The sequence below is a fragment of the Ammospiza nelsoni genome, chromosome 21 (assembly GCF_027579445.1).
Source record: "Ammospiza nelsoni isolate bAmmNel1 chromosome 21, bAmmNel1.pri, whole genome shotgun sequence".
Lineage (NCBI taxonomy): Eukaryota > Metazoa > Chordata > Aves > Passeriformes > Passerellidae > Ammospiza > Ammospiza nelsoni.
The window spans coordinates 10,590,694-10,608,633 of record NC_080653.1 but is presented as its reverse complement, the minus strand read 5'-3'; the positions used below and the strand labels follow the sequence as shown (position 1 = coordinate 10,608,633).

The following is a 17,940-nucleotide window of genomic DNA, read 5'->3' as shown; positions in this document are numbered from 1 at the left end:
GCTGTCCCCCAGGTACCGCATCACCATTGGGAACAAGACCTGTGTGTTTGAGAAGGAGAACGATCCCTCCATCCTGCGCTCCCCCTCCGCGGGGAAGCTGATCCAGTATGTGGTGGAGGATGGGGGACACGTGTTTGCAGGCCAGTGCTTTGCAGAAATTGAGGTAAAACTGCCAGAGAACTGGTTTGGACCAGGGGAGGGGTGTTGGATGCTCTGGGACTGGGATTTGAGCATGAGGGATGATTCACAGTGTTTCATTTGCAAATTTTAACCAGAAGTACAGCAGGAATCATCAATGAGGGTGATGGGGAGGGGAAGAAATTTAACAGCAGAAATTTGAGTGTTGATGACTCTACACCAAGTGATGAGCAAAATTGCCCAAAAATCCTGGGATTATCACCTTCCTGAGGTTCCAAGGGAAGGTGGGATCCCTTCCCAGGTGAAGAAGGCTTCTCCTTGTACTACTGACACAGAGTTGTATGCCAGGATGAGGTAACAAACTTTATCCTGGTTAGCTGATCATTTATCAGGTTGATCCCAGAAGTTAATAAGTGTCACTCCTCCCTTCTCCCTAGGAAGTTACTTAACTCTTACTGAGGAGGAGGAGGAGGATGAGCAGTTTCTGCATCACGATGAGGAAAGCACAAGGGGCTGTGTAGGAGTGTGTGGCTCAAAACAGATTTGAGGGAGGGGAAGGTGTGTGATGACAGAGGGGCAATTAAACCAGCTGGGGACAATGAGTAGGAGAAGAATATCAAGACATAGATGCAGCTATTTTATGTAAGTGCTTTTGCACTGCAACAGGTCATGGCTAAGAAGGCACCACCCACACAATCCCTGTGATGTAGTGCAGAGCAAGGGTAAAACCAAGCTGGCTCCCCCATACCCAACCCCTCTGCTCCAAAGGCAGCAGCTCTTGATCTGAGGAAGCATTTCTGTCTGGGAAGAGCTCTCTGAGAGCTCTAGAAAGTGATCCTGCTTCCCTCTGCTTGAAGTGAAGATGTGGCTGCAGCCTTTGAGAGGAGCCTTTGGAACGCAGCAGAAAATTGTCAGCCTTGTTCATTGTGCTGAGTGTGGGACCTTCCTGAGTGCCCTGTTTGTTCAGGCAGTGTGAGCAGTGCCATTCCTGAAACTCCTGCTGCACTATTTTGTGGCCAATTATTTTGTTCTCCCATTCACTTCAGTGTCTGGGTTTTGTTCCCAACATCTGTGCTTGTGAGTTTTGGGCACACCTGAGTGCAGCTCTGTCTGGGGTGGGACACTGCCCGCTGCCCCCCAAAACCAGAGCCATTTTGGGGCACAGGGGATGAATGTGTAACCTCTTTCCTTGCTACAGGTGATGAAAATGGTGATGACCATAACAGCAGGGGAGTCAGGCTGCATCCACTATGTCAAACGCCCAGGGGCAGTCCTGGACCCGGGCTGTGTGATTGCCAAGCTGCAGCTGGATGATCCCAGCAGGGTTCAGCAGGTGAGGAGCTGCAGAAGGCACAGATTTTGTGGGGTTTTAATGAGGGAGTAATGTTGGGAGCGGTACAGGATGTTCCAGTGAGCCAGTTTCCCATTTGTGCATTGTACTGGAATTGTCACTTCACCGTTTATTTGTCTCAGATGAGGACTGGCACTGAGATTTTTCTCTCCCTGTCTGATTCAGGCCAAACTTATCTACCATTCCTGCTTACCTCAGCACTGTTGTGGGGTTGTACCTCTCAACCCAGTGCATTTCCCACTCTGGGAATCCTTGCAGGTTAACCCTTGGCTCCAGCTGAGGGTGACTGTTCCCAGGGCTGGTGACCCACAGGAGGCTCACTGGGGCTGTTCCCCATTGCAGGCTGAGCTGCACACAGGGACCCTGCCCCAGATCCAGAGCACAGCCCTGCGGGGTGAGAAGCTCCATCGCATCTTCCACTACGTGCTGGACAACCTGGTGAACGTGATGAATGGCTACTGCCTGCCAGAGCCCTTCTTCAGCAGCAAGGTACTGAGGCCTCTCTTCCAGAGCCTAAACTGCCTTCTTGCAGCTCAAGGAAGGCTGGGCAATTTTCCTGCCACAGGGGAGGGGATGTTGGACATCACTCCTCTCCTTTTTCCTCTTGTTGTTGTTTTTTCTCTTCTTCGTTCTTGCCTTCACTGCCTTGTCTCTCTCCAGGTGAAGGGCTGGGTTGAGCGGTTGATGAAGACCCTGAGGGATCCCTCTTTGCCCCTGCTGGAGCTCCAGGACATCATGACCAGTGTTTCTGGGAGGATCCCACCCAACGTGGAGAAGTCCATCAAGAAGGAGATGGCGCAGTATGCCAGCAACATCACGTCGGTGCTCTGCCAGTTCCCCAGCCAGCAGGTGAGCAGCCACCTTCCTGGAGGGGGAAAATTGCTTTGTGTTGGGGCACACAGAGAGAAAAAGTTCCTTTGAGTGACATGGAGGTTAACTGGACCTGAAAGGTGTGTTTGGGCAGGGGGTGCTGATGGTGGAAGATCCTTACCTCTGTCACTGCAAGGCTGTCTCTTTACCTGTGCTGCAGGGTCTGTGCTCCCTGCTCAGTGTGGCTTCAACCAGGCACACTGCTGGGAGCACTTTAATCTTATCAGTGGCCCCGTGGGCATGATATATGGGCAGTTTGTAGTGCCAGTGGATCCTCAAAATAGGATGATTTTGAGGGAGGTTAGGATGATTTGCCAAGGGAGGCCGGGTAGGATTTCTCCGTGGTATGATACACTGCATAGATTTTTGTATCACTGGCACATCTTGATCTCCTTTGCTGGAGTCTGTTGGGGCTCTGCTGTGTCTCTGCTGGTTGTCCAGCCCACTGAGGCTTTTCCCTGTGCTTTTTCCCCACGTTCCTTTCCCTCTCAGATTGCCAACATCCTGGACAGCCACGCGGCCACGCTGAACCGCAAGTCGGAGCGCGAGGTTTTCTTCATGAACACGCAGAGCATCGTGCAGCTGGTGCAGAGGTGAGCCCTGCCAGGCTGTCCTGCAGAGCAGCAGCCCCCCAGCAGCCCTGGCAGGGGCTGGCTGTGCCTGCAGCTCGCTCAGGGCTGCCTTGGTGCCCCTGCAGGTACCGCAGTGGCATTCGGGGCCACATGAAGGCCGTGGTGATGGATCTGCTCCGGCAGTACCTCAAGGTGGAGACTCAGTTCCAGCACGGTGAGTTCCTGAGTTTGGTCCTGCAAAGTCCCATGTGGGCCCTTTGGGGAAGGTTTGCCCTCATCTTGTACTGAGGTGAGGTGCACAGGATTGGTTTTGGGGTCTCCCTGGGTTTGGTAGGGGAGATTCTGTCCCGAAGCTCAGCTGAACTGAGAGGTGAAATCAATGCCTTGCACTGCTGGATCCAGGCACAAGATGGCAATGGAGCCCTGGTTAATTCCAAAGCTCTGGCTCTTACAGGTAGTTCAGATTCCACTCTTCTTTTGTCCTGCTCCATTACCTGCCCTGGCCTAATGGTACTGCAGATTCATTTCCACTTCAATTTGCTGGCAGCAGAGGATGGTGCAAGGCTCTTTGCTGTTATTTCATTTTGGTTGTCATTTGAATGAAAGTCTGAGCTCCGTATTCCTCTCTCAGAATTGCTCACAAAGGAGGCATTTGGTGTTGGAGCTGTTTATTAAGAGTGGGATGTTAGAATTAAAGTTTGCAGTAGGTGATGGTGGGAATGATTCCTTCCCAGATTGATTGTGTGGACCATAGAGAAACACAGAATGGTCTGGCTTGGAAGGGACTTTAAAGCACATCTCATTCCACCCCTACCATGGGTAGGGACAACTTCCACAATCCCAGGGTGCTCCAAGCCTGGCCTTGGGCACTGCCAGGGATCCAGGGGCAGCCACAGCTGCTCTGGGCACCTGTGCCAGGGCCTCAGCACCCTCACAAGGAGGAATTTTTTTCAAATACCCAACCTAACCCTGCTCTCTGTCAGTGTGAAGCCATTCCCACTTGTCCTGTCACTCCATCCCTTGTAAATAGTCTCTCTCCATTGTCAGCTCCCTTCAAGCCAAGCAGATGCTCAAAAAATACACCTAGAAAAATACAGACACATCTGGTAACTTGCAATCCTTGCCACGGAGGTGTGAAGGGTGGAAAAGCAATGTGCATTTCTGCTGCAGGTCACTATGACAAGTGTGTCTTCACCCTTCGTGAGGAGAACAAGAGTGACATGAACGCCGTGCTCAACTACATCTTCTCCCACGCCCAGGTCACCAAGAAGAACCTGCTGGTCACCATGCTCATTGTAAGGGCCTGCTGCCTGCTTTCTCTCTGTCTTTTTCTCTCTGTCTTTTTCTCTCTGTCTTTTTCTCTCGTTTTTTTCCTCCCTTTTCCTCCCTTTTCCTCCCTTTTCCTCCCTTTTCCTCCCTTTTCCTCCCTTTTCCTCCCTTTCTGTCTTTCTCTCTCTTTCTCTTTTTCCTCTTTCTTTTTTCCTCCCTTTCTGTCTTTCTCTCTCTTTCTCTTTTTCCTCTTTCTTTTTTCCTCCCTTTCTGTCTTTCTCTCTCTTTCTCTTTTTCCTCTTTCTTTTTTCCTCTTTTTGTCTTTTATTTTACAACCATATTGTAGTCTGTTACTGCCCAAAAGACATCTAAAGAAGCCATCCACTAAATAACTCTCCAAAGCAAAAGAAGAGCCATAGTTTTCCTAGACCCAAGCTGGGTTTCTCAAATTCTCATTTGCAAGATGTAAGGATGCTGGTGTTCTTTCTTCCTGGCCCTCCTTTTTCCCCTTTTTCCCCCCTTTCCCTCTTTGGTGTGTGGTGTGATTGTAAGTAACGCTTGCCTTAAGAATCTCATTATTTGAACACGGAGCCATATTTCCTCTGAGAATTCTGGAGTAGCTTTGAGCTGGGGCTGTTCATTTCTCAAGTAATCACGCTGGCGTGATGGAGAGAGAAAATGGCAGCTGTTCACAGCTCAGGCCTTCAATTTTCTTCAGAGTCCAGTCACTCAAGTGTGTAATTACACGGGGGTGCGGGCGAGGCGTTAGCCCCTGTCAGGGAGCTGGGCCCAGGCTCTGCTGCTGCCTTTGCCAATCAGTGCAGGCACAGCCAGCCCTGCCTTTGGCTTCTTGTTGTCATCCTGAGCAGCCCTTGCTGGAGCAGGACTGGAGCTTTCAGTGTTTGTCACTGGTGTGGCTGTGCCTCGCTGGCTCTGGTGGTGTGAGGGGCATTGGGGAGGCCTCAGAGAGCCTCCCTTGTCCCTTGCTCTTGGGGCGTTCTTCACACCATCACTGCCTGCTAGTTCTGCTCAAGCAAAGCCCAGCTGGAGCCAGAATCACCAGGGAGACCTTGGTGGAGGAGCCACTCCTGGTTACCCAAATCCACAGTGCCACCTCACTGGGGGCACAGGGATTTCCCTCTGCAGTGGGAACAGGAGCTCAGGAGGGACATCATGGTCACCCTTGGCACACCTGGGTGTCCCTGAGCTTCTAGGCTCTCCATCAACCAAAAGACCATCATCACTCCTCTCCCACCTGTGCTGTGGTGTGTTTGGTGTGACCAGGGTGGCAGCTGTGGTGTGTTTGGTGTGACCACGGTGACAGGTGTGGTGTGTTTGTGTGACCATGGTGACTACTGTGTTGTGTTTGGGGTGTTTGGTGTGACCCCTGTGTTGTTTTTGGGGCCCAGGCTGTTGGTGTGTTTGGGCTCAGGGCAGCCTGGCTGCCTGTGGGGCTGTTATTGGTGGATCCAGGAGCCCATTATTAACCAGGGGCTCCAAGGATGCCTCAGTAATGCTGTTGTGCTGCCATCACTCACCTTTTCTAGCCAGCAGGCACTGCAGGCAGGGTGGGAGCGGCCTCATCCTTCATACATCTGTTGAAGTGTGGTGTGATTTGTTGTGTGTTCATTTTCTGTGCTTAGCTTATGCACATCTTGGTCTGAGCAGGATGGAGTGGCTGCTGCCATGGCAGGGCCCCCTGTCCTGGGGGATTTCTGCTCCCTGGAGCAGCAGCACAGCAACACCAGGAGTCTGTGTTTCAAACCCAGCAGTTCTGTGTTCCCCTGTAGGACTTCTGTATTATTTGGCTTTGCTTTTTAACTCATTTTCCCTGGCAGGTTTGTCAATCCCACCTGCTGCACAGAGGTTTCCCCTCATCCTTTTCTATTCCCTGGCTCTTCAGATGGCCTGTTCTGGTCTGTGGGTGTTTAAGATCTCTTTAAACTTTTAGGCCTCAGCTCTTTCTCCTGGCAAATCCCTGTTTCATCTCACATTTCCCTGCTATGATTAATTTATCAAGACAAGCTGTTAAGTGCTGTGTGGAAGAATCACGTTAGAGGCTCCTAGAGGCTTCAGGGTGGGAGGGGAGAAGCTCACAAGAAGTGTTGAAGACTGTGGGATTATTCATGGGAATTGAAAGTATTTTTGGAAGGAAGTCTCTACTGCTGGCATTTTTTGAATGGATGAATTCAGGGGAGTTTTGGAACAGCGTTAACACTGCAAGTTTGTGCTCTTCAGTTTTGTTGTTTTATCCAGCCAGTCTAGGCAGCAAGGAAAGCTTGTGGATTTGCTCAGATCCAGGATTCTCTGGTTAGAAGGAATGTTATGGCGCCAGTCGAGTACTGTGGCAGGAAATACAGAACATTATTCATGGGTTTAGTTAGCTTTGCTTTAGCCTTGTCAGAGCAGTGGCAGATCCTGTTTCTGGTGTTGGCTGAAGCTGCTGAAAGCCTGGGTGGTTTGTGGCTGTGGACTTGTGGGGACTTCTGAGGTTTGAGGTGATTTTTAGGTGGGTGTCAGGAGGTTCTGTGGCAGTGTAACTCTGGTCACCCTTCATGGGGAAGGTCTGGTGACCTTTACATGTTCCATAAGGTGCCTGGCTACAGTTTAAGCTCTTTGAGTTTTCCGTTTGTACCAGAAGGAGAAACTTCTGGTACAAACCTGAAACTGGGTAATGGGAAAAGGTTTCCTGAGCCTCTCTGAGAAGTCAGCATGTGTTTGGGTGCCAAAACATGTGCTGCAAATTGGAGAATGGAGTGCCTGTCCCTTCTTTCACCTTGTGAAATCGTTGAATGCTGAATATTTGTGTCCTTGTCAGCGCAGAATTGCAGGATAATCCAGGTCAGGGCTGCTGGGGATGCTGTGGTCCAGCCTGAGTGTGTGCTTGCAGGCTCACACTCCTTTGGGGGAGCACGGCTGACGTTTCCCCCCTCTCCAAGCACTTCTCCTTGTCTGTGTTGCCAGGACCAGCTGTGTGGCCGTGACCCCACGCTGACAGACGAGCTGATCAACATCCTGACAGAGCTGACCCAGCTCAGCAAGACAACCAACGCCAAGGTGGCGCTGAGGGCACGGCAGGTGAGGCTCTGCCCAGGTGTGACAGTGTTCACAGGGGTCTGAGGGTGAGGGGAGAGAGGAGGATCTGACTCCATGCTTCAGAAGGCCTGATTTCTTATTTTATGGTATATATTACATTAAAACTGTACTAAAAGAATAGAAGAAAGGATATCATCAGAAGGCTGGCTAATAATAGAAAAGAATGAAAGGATGAATAACAAAGGTTTGTGGCTCTGAGCCAGCTCACTGTGATTGGCCATTAATTAGAAACATCCAATGTGAGCCAATCACAGATGCACCTGTTGCATCCCACAGCAGCAGATAATCAATGTTAACATTTTGTTCCTGAGGCCTCTCAGCTTCTCAGGAGGAAAAATCCTAAGGAAAGGATTTTTTATAAAAATTGTCTGTGACACCCAGGCTGCTCCTGCCTGCAGCTCAGCCCTGGGACACCCACTGCTCCTGATGTTTGTTTCCATCACTGTGCACATGGGGACAGTAGGTTCCTGTGAGCAGCACTTGGGGAGTGAAGCTGATTAACAGTGATTAACTGTGGTGCATTCCCAATCACTGTAATATTTAAATTCAACATGCATTACTTTGTCCCTGCTCCTCCAAAAAAAGTTTTGTGTGGCTCACACAGGGGTTAGCTGTGAGTAGCCCATGGTTTGTGTGATGGAGGAGGTGGGAATGTGTGGCCACTGTGGGTTTTGGTGGTTTTGTCATCTGCACACCTGACCAGCATAGGCTGCCTGCATTGTGCAGGAACAGCATGGCTGGAGCTGGAACTCCTGGTTCCTCAGCTGTGGATCCATGTGTGCAGAGAGCAGGGAGAGCCATTTGCACAAGAACCAGCTGTTCTTTGCAGCTGCTGAGGAATTACCACAAAGAATTATGCTGCCCTTTTGCAGGGCTTCTCCCATCTCGGAGTTGGGCTTTGTCAGTTTTGTTCTAACCTGGAAATAATTGGAAAAACTCTGGATGCTGTAAATTCCTGCAGAACCGATTCGAATGTCACACAGGCACCCAGATATTGGTGTGAGCTTCCTCCTCAGCAGTTCATTGAACCTCCCTGTGTTGCCAGGAGGGGCTGAGAGGTTTCCTGACCCCAGAGTGTGATCACTGCTCTCACTGCACCCTCCCCATCTCCAGCCTAAAGCAGGAAAACTCACACTTGGGGGGGGTGTCTCTCCTTTTATTTCAAAGCTTGGCTGTTGAAGATGAGCAGGGTGTTTGAAGCTGCTCAGTGACCTTCTGTTTCCTCCAGGATTGTGTTTGTGTCCTTGAACCTCCGCACAGCAGCTGGGGATGGAGCTGCAGCCCTTGTGCTGCTCTCCCACTTCATTTTCCCTGCAGGCTGCTTCCATTTCCTACCTCTGCCCCCTTCACCTGGGGCATTTGGTGCCTGGCACCGGTGGCTGTTCCCTCCCCTGCCCAGGAGCAGAGCCTGGGTGTCCCCACAGCTGCTGCCCACCAGCTCTGCCTCCCCATGAGCAGCTGGGCAGCCCTGGCAGCTGTGCCCTGCTCAGTGCCACGCGCTGATGGGCCTCGATTGGAGCCGTTCCCTGGGGAATTGCCAGTGACACCAAAGCAGACACAAATGAGCTGGGGAGGGAGAGGGCACAGGATGCCTCCCCAGGGATGGAGCAGGCTGCTGGCCCTGCATGTTCCCTTCCCCTGACCCTGCCTGTGTTTCCCCAGGTGCTCATTGCCTCCCACCTGCCCTCCTACGAGCTGCGCCACAACCAGGTGGAGTCCATCTTCCTGTCAGCCATCGACATGTACGGCCACCAGTTCTGCATTGAGAACCTGCAGGTACCCCAGCCCCTCTCCTGGGCTCCCTTCTCGCTGACCTTCACCTCCCTCTGCTGTCCAGCTTTGCCCTGTGCCAGTGTGGGGATGGCCTGGTGCCAGTTCTGCACCTTCCTGCCAGGGCAGAGGTGCTGGTTCCTCCTCTGGGCACCAGGCACGAGGGCACGGATGCAGCTGTGCCAGGGGAGGTCCAGGCTGGGCATTAGGGAAGGGTTCTTCCCCAGAACAGAGGGAGCTGGCACTGCCCAGGCTCCCCAGGGAATGGGCACAGCCCCAGAGCTCCAGGGCAGCTGGATGAGCTCCTCTCACATGGTTCTGGTTTTAGTCCTGTGAGGAGCAGGGAGCTGCACTCAGTGATCCCTTCCAACTTCAGGTTTTCTGTGCTCTAATATTAAAAAGTCATAATCCTTGATGAACAAGTAAAGCTTAGCAGTCAGAACTACCCAAGCTTGATCTGGGGTTTTTCCTTTTCTGCCTGATCCTGGTTGCAAGACACTCTTTTAAACCTCTGCTTAATGTGATCTCCCCTAGAAACTCATTTTGTCTGAGACATCCATCTTTGATGTGCTTCCCAACTTCTTCTACCACAGTAACCAGGTGGTGAGAATGGCAGCTTTGGAGGTGAGTTTATTCCCATTGAAAAAAAAAAAATCATATTTTAATTTTCCTGTGGATTTGGTTTATATTGAGCACTGTCTGTTTTGAGCAACCCTGCATGATCTAAGAGGGCTGTAGGTTGTGTGGGATGGGGCATGCTTAGAATTAATGTTAACAGCATTAACGTTGGTAATTGAGTAAAATCTCAAATTCAGGTTATGTTTGTGTGAAGACTGCGGTTAGAATTAATGTTAACAGCATTAACACTGGTAACTGAGTGAAATTAAAAATCAAGTTAAGTTTGTGTGAAGACTGAGATGCTTGAAGGCAGAAGGTGAAGCTGCAGCCCGAGCACAGGATCATAACCCTGATGGTTCTGCCTTTCTCAAAGAACAAACTCTGGTTGAAGTGGAGTTTATCCAGGTGCTCCTTTGCAGGGATCTGGTTGTTCTGGACCCTCCAGGGGTGTCTGATGGCTCTGTGTCCCTGCCAGGTGTACGTGAGGAGAGCCTACATAGCCTACGAGCTGAACAGCGTGCAGCACCGCCAGCTGAAGGACAACACCTGCGTGGTGGAGTTCCAGTTCATGCTGCCCACCTCCCACCCCAACAGGTCAGACTGCCTCTGCAGGGGGCTTTGGGGAAAGGGGCTTCGTTTCAGTGGGATGGTTTTCATGAGTTTTCTGGTTTTTAGCTGCAGCTTGGGTTGGACGTGATCTCTGGAATGGCAGTTCTGGCTGAATCCAGAGCCTTCCAAACGGTGCAGTTCCAGACAGAATGATCAATTAATCAGAATTTCAATACAGAGCAGTCAAACAGTGCCTGTCCCCCTCCTGCCAGCCCTTTCTGACTGCTTGTGTGGCTCTGCTCCTTCCTGCCTTGGCTGCATAGGGTGACATCTTCTGTAGCACAGGATTCTTTGATGGAGCAGACCAAGATCAGAGTTTTACACAAAATAAAGCTGTGATTTATGTGGGGTTGGCACACGTTGATTTTCAGTTTTGCATTCCTTGTGACTACGACCAAAAACAACCAAAAACACCCAAAACCAACCAAAACCATGATGGTTTGGGCTACACAGCAGTGGTGATAGGGGCACTTATCCTGCTGCCTCCTCCTGGAGAGAAGGGTGGCATCTCCAGTTCATTTCGAAAAAGCAAACCTGATTATCAGACCTTGCAGCACCATTGGATTGACGTGGTTTGGCTTGGAAGGACCTTACAGCTCCTTCCTCCCTTGGAAGGACCTTACATGTTATTCCAAGGGCAGCTGGCCCCGGAGCAGGTTGTTCTGGCAGTATCTGGGCTCAGCCCATCCCCTCTTTCCCCCGAGGGTGGGAGCTCTCTGTGCTGTCCCTGCTGGCTCCCGGGTCGCAGTGAGTCCCCGCAGCCACCGGGTGCCACTGTCGGTCCGTGCCGGGCCCCTCCTGCCTCCTTTGTTCCCCACATCTCTGCCCCGCTCTGGTTTTTGGTGGGCTCTGGTCTCGTTTCGCTGGAACCCGTCAGGAGTTGTTAGGGAATGGTTTTCAGGCTCTGCTCTGCTGGGAGTGAATGGCTGTCCCCAGGCAGCCCCAGCCTCTCCTGGGCTCATCTGTGTCCCTGCATTTCTGGAATGTTTGTACATAATTGCAGGCTATTTTTAGTGCCCCTTTATCGTGCTCTTTCCCCCCCTTCCTTCTCCCTCCATTTCTCTCTGCTGGCCTCCGTTGCCTTTGCTGCTCAGGGAGTTTTGGCTGCTCTGGGCACAGCCTGGATCAGACAGGGCAGCTGGGAGAGGGGAAATGTTCCTTCCCTGCTCCAGGAGCAGCTCCTTGGCCTGAAATCTCCTCTGCCCTTACTCTGGCTTGGCTGGGGCAGGTTCTGAGCTCAGCTCAGGCTCCATGCATGGTCCTTGTGCGGGGGAGGCAGGATCAGGGGCAGGATCAGCTCCTCTCCAGCTGCCAGGGATGAATTTGGCCCCTGGGCAGCTCCTTGCCCTCCTCTGGGCTGGCTGGAGGTGCCCAGGGGCTGATGGTGGCACAGGGGCTCTGAAGCCACCACCTGCTGTTAAACCCAGGACAAGGAAATCTCCAAACCCTGACACTGTCCTGCTTAAATCTTCTTTGTTGTTCTTGACCATGGTCTGTGTTCATCATGTGCTTTTCTGTGTCTTTTGTAGCACAAATTCTTAGGCTGAAAAGCCAAAAATGCATCCCAAGGGCAAACCCCAGAGGCAGAATATCCCAGAATGTCCCTGGAGGCTCTGCAGGGCTGGGGACCCAGAGCAGGTGCCAGGAGCCCTCAGGAGAGCATTCCCTCTGGGAGCTGCTGTTCTATGAGGCCACACGTTTTCCAGATATTTGTAATCCCTTTGTGTCAGATATCTGTGAAGCTTTGAGAGCCCCCAAGTTTTACTGAGGCAAACATCCACATAGAGAAAACAGCAGTAGTTTAAATTTCTAATTAGGTGTTTAAATTCGTATTTAAATTCTTCATTATTGGTATTTAACCCTGCTCTGCCTTTCCTTAATTGTGGCAGAAGCAATGCCAGTGACTCCCTGTGAGCTGGCTGATCACAGCTCAGGCTTTGTGCTTGTGGCCGTGGCAGGATTGCCATCAGCTGCCCACAGGGAGGCAGAGAGGACAGAAAAGCCCTTAAATGTGACAAAGTCACAGAGTGCAGCCTGCTCCTGGAGGGTGCTGTGGGCAGAATCTGACTGGGGAATTGTTTGTTTAAATGAACAGCAGACATCCTCATGCAGGAACAGCAAGGGGAAGTCACAGGGAGGAAAAGAGCTTTAAATGGGAGCCCCAGAGGGCTCTGTGGGTCCAATATCCCAAAATAGGTGAGGTATCCGAAAAGCCGGGTGAGATATCCCAAAAACCAGGTGAGATATCCCAAAAGGCAGGTTGAATATCCCAGAAGCCAGGTGAGATATCCCAGAAGCCAGGTTGAATATCCCAAAATTCAGGTTAGATATCCCAAAATTCAGGTTAAATATCCCTTATCCCAAACAGGACTTCTTTAAGAACCCCACGCTCACATTCAGAGCAGCGTGCAGAGATTTTTTCCTGCTGTCCTTCTACACTGCTCTACTCACAAAATGTGAATTTCTGCCCCAGTTGACAGCATTTTCTGTGGGCTGTTTGCTGGAGCAGCCTCTGGCACCAATCTTTGGGTGCCAGGAGCGACCCAGCTGTGGGCTCTGACCCCACCTGGAGCCCCAGAGGGGCACTCGGGGGGTGCCAGGGTCCCCTCCTGGTTGTGAGGGTGGGTTTTGGGGAAGGGAGGGATGGAGGATGGTCCCAGGACACCTGGAGATCCCTGCAGCCCCGAGCTGGGTTTGATGTTAATGGGGCAGCGGTGACGTGCTGCTGTTCCCTGGGCCTGCCTGCCTCAGAAAGGGCAGAATCCTCCAGCAGAGCAGAGAAGGGGCTGTGCAAGGGGCAGCAGAGTGAATGGAACCAGGATAATTTTATGCAAATTGGACTCGTGCAGCAGATTCAGCTCGGCTGAGTCACAGAGGGAGCGGAAGAATGAGGGAGAGGGAAAAGCCAATCAAAATGTATGGTTGGAGGCATGTTTCACTGCCTTCTGCTGAGATCTGCTGCAGAAATGAGGAAACATAAGAGGAATGGCACTGGCCAGAGCCTGTGGAATTGCTCTTTCTGCTGTGGCACCGCTGTTAATGACTAAAGTGGGGTATTGAGCCAGCCTGGGCTGGTTCTGCTTTGCTGCCTCATTCCTGAGCTGTGCCCTGTGCTTTGCCCACAGCTGAGCCCTGCGTGGCCACGGGGCAGCTCCCAGAAAAAGGGAAATAAAGGAGGAGGGGGCCCGGGGAGCTGGATTCAGGGGTGCAGGAGCAGTGGGGCTGGGGGAGTGATGGAGAGCAGGGCCAGGACAGGAACATTTCCAGCCCATCCTGGGATCAGAGCAGGCTCTGCAGGACAGGCTGTGAGCCTGGTGCTGCTGGGGGCTCTGGGGGGGCCCTGCCACACAACCAGGGCATGGAAAGGACCTTGAAGATCTTTTATTCCACCTTCCCCTGTGCCAGGGTGTATCACAGACATCTTTTCATGAAAAATCCTTTCTTTAGGATTTTTCTTTTTGAGAAGCTGCGAGGCCTCAGGAACAAAATGTAAACAATGGTTATCTGATGCTGTGGAATGCAACAGGTGCATCTGTGATTGGTCTCATGGGGTTGTTTCTAATTAATGGCCAATCACAGTCAGCTGGCTCGGACAGAGAGTGTGAGACAGAGCCTTTGTTATTCTATTCTATTCTATTCTATTCTATTCTATTCTTAACCCTAATTCTATTCTATTCTATTCTATTCTATTCTATTCTATTCTATTCTATTCTATTCTATTCTATTCTATTCTATTCTTAACCCTAACTCCTATTCTATTCTATTCTATTCTATTCTATTCTATTCTATTCTATTCTATTCTATTCTATTCTATTCTATTCTATTCTATTCTATTCTATTCTATTCTATTCTATTCTATTCTATTCTATTCTATTCTATTCTATTCTATTCTTAGCTGGCCTTCTGATGAAATCCTTTCTTCTATTCTTTTAGTATAGTTTTAATGTAATATATACCATAAAATAATAAATCAGCCCTCTGAAGCATGGAGTCAGCTCCTCATCTCTTCCCTCATCCTCAGAGCCCTGTGAGCACCCTCACAAGGGTGCTCCAAGCCCCATCCAGGCTGGACAGTTCCAGAGATCCAGGGGCAGCCACAGCTGATTTGGGCACCTCACACCCTCACAGGGAGGGATTTCTCCCTGACCCCCCTTTGAAGCTGCTCTCTCTCAGTTTCAGCCCATCCTCCCTGTGCTGTTTCCATCGTGTGGAGAGGCAGGAGAGGCTCCCAGAGCTCCAGGTGCCCCTCTCGAGGCTGAGCTGAACATTTGTTGTGCTGTTTTCTGTCCCTCTCTTTGCTGAAAGCCTTCCAGGGACGGCCACAGGAGGGTTCCTGCTGGGGTAGGAACTGCCAGTCCTCTCTCCATGCTATTTTTTCCCACTCAAGTGGATCACATGCAGCTCTGCCACTCCTTGCCAAGCTCAAAAAATAGTCCCAACCCCCTGAGGGCTGGAGGCCAGTTCTGTCCTGAGCACAGGCTCTGCAGCACAGGGTCTGTCCCCACCATCCCCCAAATTAAATACTTAATATTTAAATGCTACTTAATTTAAACAATTTAAATACTAATACTAATATAAATATTATAATAATAAATACTAATAAATAGAATAATAATAAATATATTAAATAAATATAATAATAAATACATTAAATATTCTAATAAGAAATAAAATTTATAAATATTATAATAAACAAATATAATTAATATGAATAATGTTTATAACAATAAATATATTAAATAAATATAACTATAAATATTATTATAATTAATACTAATAAATATACTAATATACAAATATATAGTAATAACTACTAATACTAATATAAATGCTAATTTAAATGCCACTTAATAAATACTTAATACTTAAATACTACTCTGTGGTACTTATAACAGATATGGTTTTAGGTATTTTTCCCCATATGGTTTAAGACTATGGGAATTTTTTGTTTCTCAGTAATGCACCCAGCACATCCCCTTGACTCTGCTGTCACCAAACCAGTCTGGGAAAATTTTCCTCAAATTAGCATTCAGGTTGTTCTGTTTAGCCTCCAGGTTGTTCTGTTTAGCCTCCAGGTTGTTGTTTTGAGCCTTTAGGTTGTTGTTTTGAGCCTTTAGGTTGTTGGTTTTAGCCTTTAGGTTGTTGTTTTAGCCTTTAGGTTGTTCTGTTTAGCCTCCAGGTTGTTGTTTGAGCCTCCAGGTTGTTGTTTGAGCCTCCAGGTTGTTGCTTTACCCTTCAGGTTATTGTTCCAGCCTGCAGGTTGTTCTGTTTGGCCCCGAGTGCTGAGAATCCCCAGTGTTCCATGGTGCTGTGTTTCTTTGTCCCTGCCTGGCGGGAGCTGTGCGTGGGCTGCTCTCAGCCTGCAGCTTTGGCACTGAGCATTGGCTGCTTCTCCTGCACCTGTTGCAATTTCCCCGTGTGAGATGCTGATTTGTTTTTCTCTTTGTTTCTTGCATCTCTGCTGTTTGCTGCTCTGTCAGGGAGTGCAGGCCCTCGCCCTGGGCTCGGAGGGGACCGTGGAAGGTGCGCAGGGCTGAGGGTCCCTGGCACATCCCAGGTGTTCTCCTGGGAAATTGCATTGTTTGCGTGGCCTGGCTGTGCCCTGCGGGGCAGGGGGGCCCTGGCAGCTCTCCCTGATTTGGGGCAGCCCCTTGGGAAGGTGTTGCTGGTTGTTTGATGATGGTTCTGTGTGATGGCTCTCACTAACCAGTCTGATTAACTGTGCTTGTTTGATTTCAGAGGGAACATCCCCACCCTGAACAGGTACAGTACCCACCATCTTCTCAAATTCCAAATCCACACTAGAAAGGAGCCTAACCCTGAGTGTTTCAGCATGTTTTGATGTAGTGCCCTTCTCTTTGCTTGGGAAACTCTCAACCATAACTCTTATTTACTCCTCTATTCCTTTCCCTTTGTCTAAAACATGTTTTCAGCTTCTCTTTAAAAAAAACCCCAAAACTTTGCATGCAGCAATCTCTGTAATTAAATTTGCTGTGTGACTCAGCTCATCTGCAGCGTGTTACACAGCAGAATGTTGTCCTAGGATCTTTTTTAGCACTGAATTCCCAGGTTTGGGTCCCAGGCTGCCACAGTGACCCCAGGCAGCTCCTCCCAGCCCTCCCTGGTTTCTTGTGCATGGCTTGGGATTTGTCAGGGCTCTTTCACCTCCCTCACACCCCAGATGAATCTACATCTCAAACAGCTGACAGCATGTTTTGTTGTGCTTTGGACACTAATTTTTCCTCCCGTGTCTCAGTTGAGAAGTATTTCTTGTTTTAAATAATAGATGAAAAATGTCTGCTGTCTCTTTGTTCAGTTCCTGCTCTGTGATAGTTTTTGTGTGAGTTGTAAGAATGTACACCAAGGCATGTCCTGAAAAATCCCCCTCTTTCAAAACCTGAATCCCTATTATTTATTGCTGCTTACAAGCCTATTTAGGGAAAAATAGTAAAAATGGGCCTGGAAGTCTCACGGCTCTTAATCAGAGATAAATTGCAGAAACAGAGAGTGACTTTAGGCATGGAGGGCCATTAATCACCCTGCTGATAGTTCAGGCTTGTTGGCACTGGGCTCAGGGCTGGATCTCAGTGGGTTTGGTGTGTGGCAACGAGGAGATCCCAGCAGGGCTGGCTCAGCCAGGTCCTGGTTTCTCACACAGTGAGCAGCCTCTGCATTTCACAGCTCTGAGGCTCCAGAATCCATTCCCTGCCTTTCTTCCCCATCTCCTCCAGTTTTGGCAGCAAAATCAACGTGTCCCCAAGCCCAGGGAGAGCAAGGGAGGTCCCTGGGTCTCTTCAGAAGTGTCACCACCTTGCAGGCAGCTCTGGAAGGGAGTCTGAGTTAAGATGAGTCTGCAGTACAGCTCAGAAATTGGTGATAATTACTGCAGAGGAGGCAGAGCCCAACTGTGGTCACCAGAGGAAAGTCCAATATCTCATTGTGGGAGAAGCTTCTTCTGCCAGTCTTGGCCATGGCACTGTGAATCTTTAAAAAAACACAAAAATCACAGAATTGTTGAGGTTGGAAAAGACCTTCATGACCATGGAGTCCAAGCTGTGCCTGATGCCCACCTTGTCACCCAGCCCAGAGCACTGAGTGCCACATCCAGCTGTTTGTTGAACAGAAAGGGTGGGAATGAGAGGGTAAGACTCAGTAGAGAACTTTGGACAAGTCACTGTACCGTGCTGCATTTGAGCAGTGAAAATTATAGTCCATATATATTCCATATATATTATGGAATCAGTAAGTTAATACAGCCTGTGTGAAAATGTACTGAATCCTTCAAGTGTCAAATCTCAGAATTGCTGCTGCTTGAGTCATGTTCCACCTGTAAAGCAAAACATAAAGACAGGAGGAGAAATAGGAGGGAAATTCAGTCAGAATTCTCCTGTCATCTCGAGAAATACCTGTTTTAAGGGGTTATAGCATTATTTGCTGACTCTGGTTGTTTCTGTCATTGAGACAGCATCCAGGGAGGGTGGCACCAGAGGCATGGGTGGCACCAGAGCTATGGCAGGGCTCTGGACAGGCTGAACAATCCAGCAGAGATTGCCCATCCCGGGAGGGTGGCACTAGAGCCATGGCAGGGCTCTGGACAGGCTGAGCAGCCCAGCAGGGATTGCCCAGCTGCTGCACACATCTTTTATG

The 17,940-nt window shown here is 49.8% G+C and overlaps 1 protein-coding gene across 2 annotated transcripts in view; it reads left to right on the top strand.

Annotated features, from left to right (window-relative positions):
• Positions 1-17,940, top strand: part of ACACA (acetyl-CoA carboxylase alpha) — a 99,253-nt gene that overhangs the window by 25,117 nt on the left and 56,196 nt on the right. For both annotated transcript variants that reach the window (XM_059486719.1, XM_059486720.1), the window contains exons 19-30: positions 13-163; positions 1,337-1,471; positions 1,832-1,978; positions 2,150-2,338; positions 2,852-2,952; positions 3,057-3,145; positions 4,102-4,226; positions 7,165-7,278; positions 8,959-9,072; positions 9,601-9,690; positions 10,160-10,278; positions 16,033-16,056. In XM_059486719.1, the coding sequence (XP_059342702.1) occupies positions 13-163; positions 1,337-1,471; positions 1,832-1,978; positions 2,150-2,338; positions 2,852-2,952; positions 3,057-3,145; positions 4,102-4,226; positions 7,165-7,278; positions 8,959-9,072; positions 9,601-9,690; positions 10,160-10,278; positions 16,033-16,056 (1,398 nt within the window). The remainder of the gene's footprint in view (positions 1-12; positions 164-1,336; positions 1,472-1,831; positions 1,979-2,149; positions 2,339-2,851; positions 2,953-3,056; positions 3,146-4,101; positions 4,227-7,164; positions 7,279-8,958; positions 9,073-9,600; positions 9,691-10,159; positions 10,279-16,032; positions 16,057-17,940) is intronic.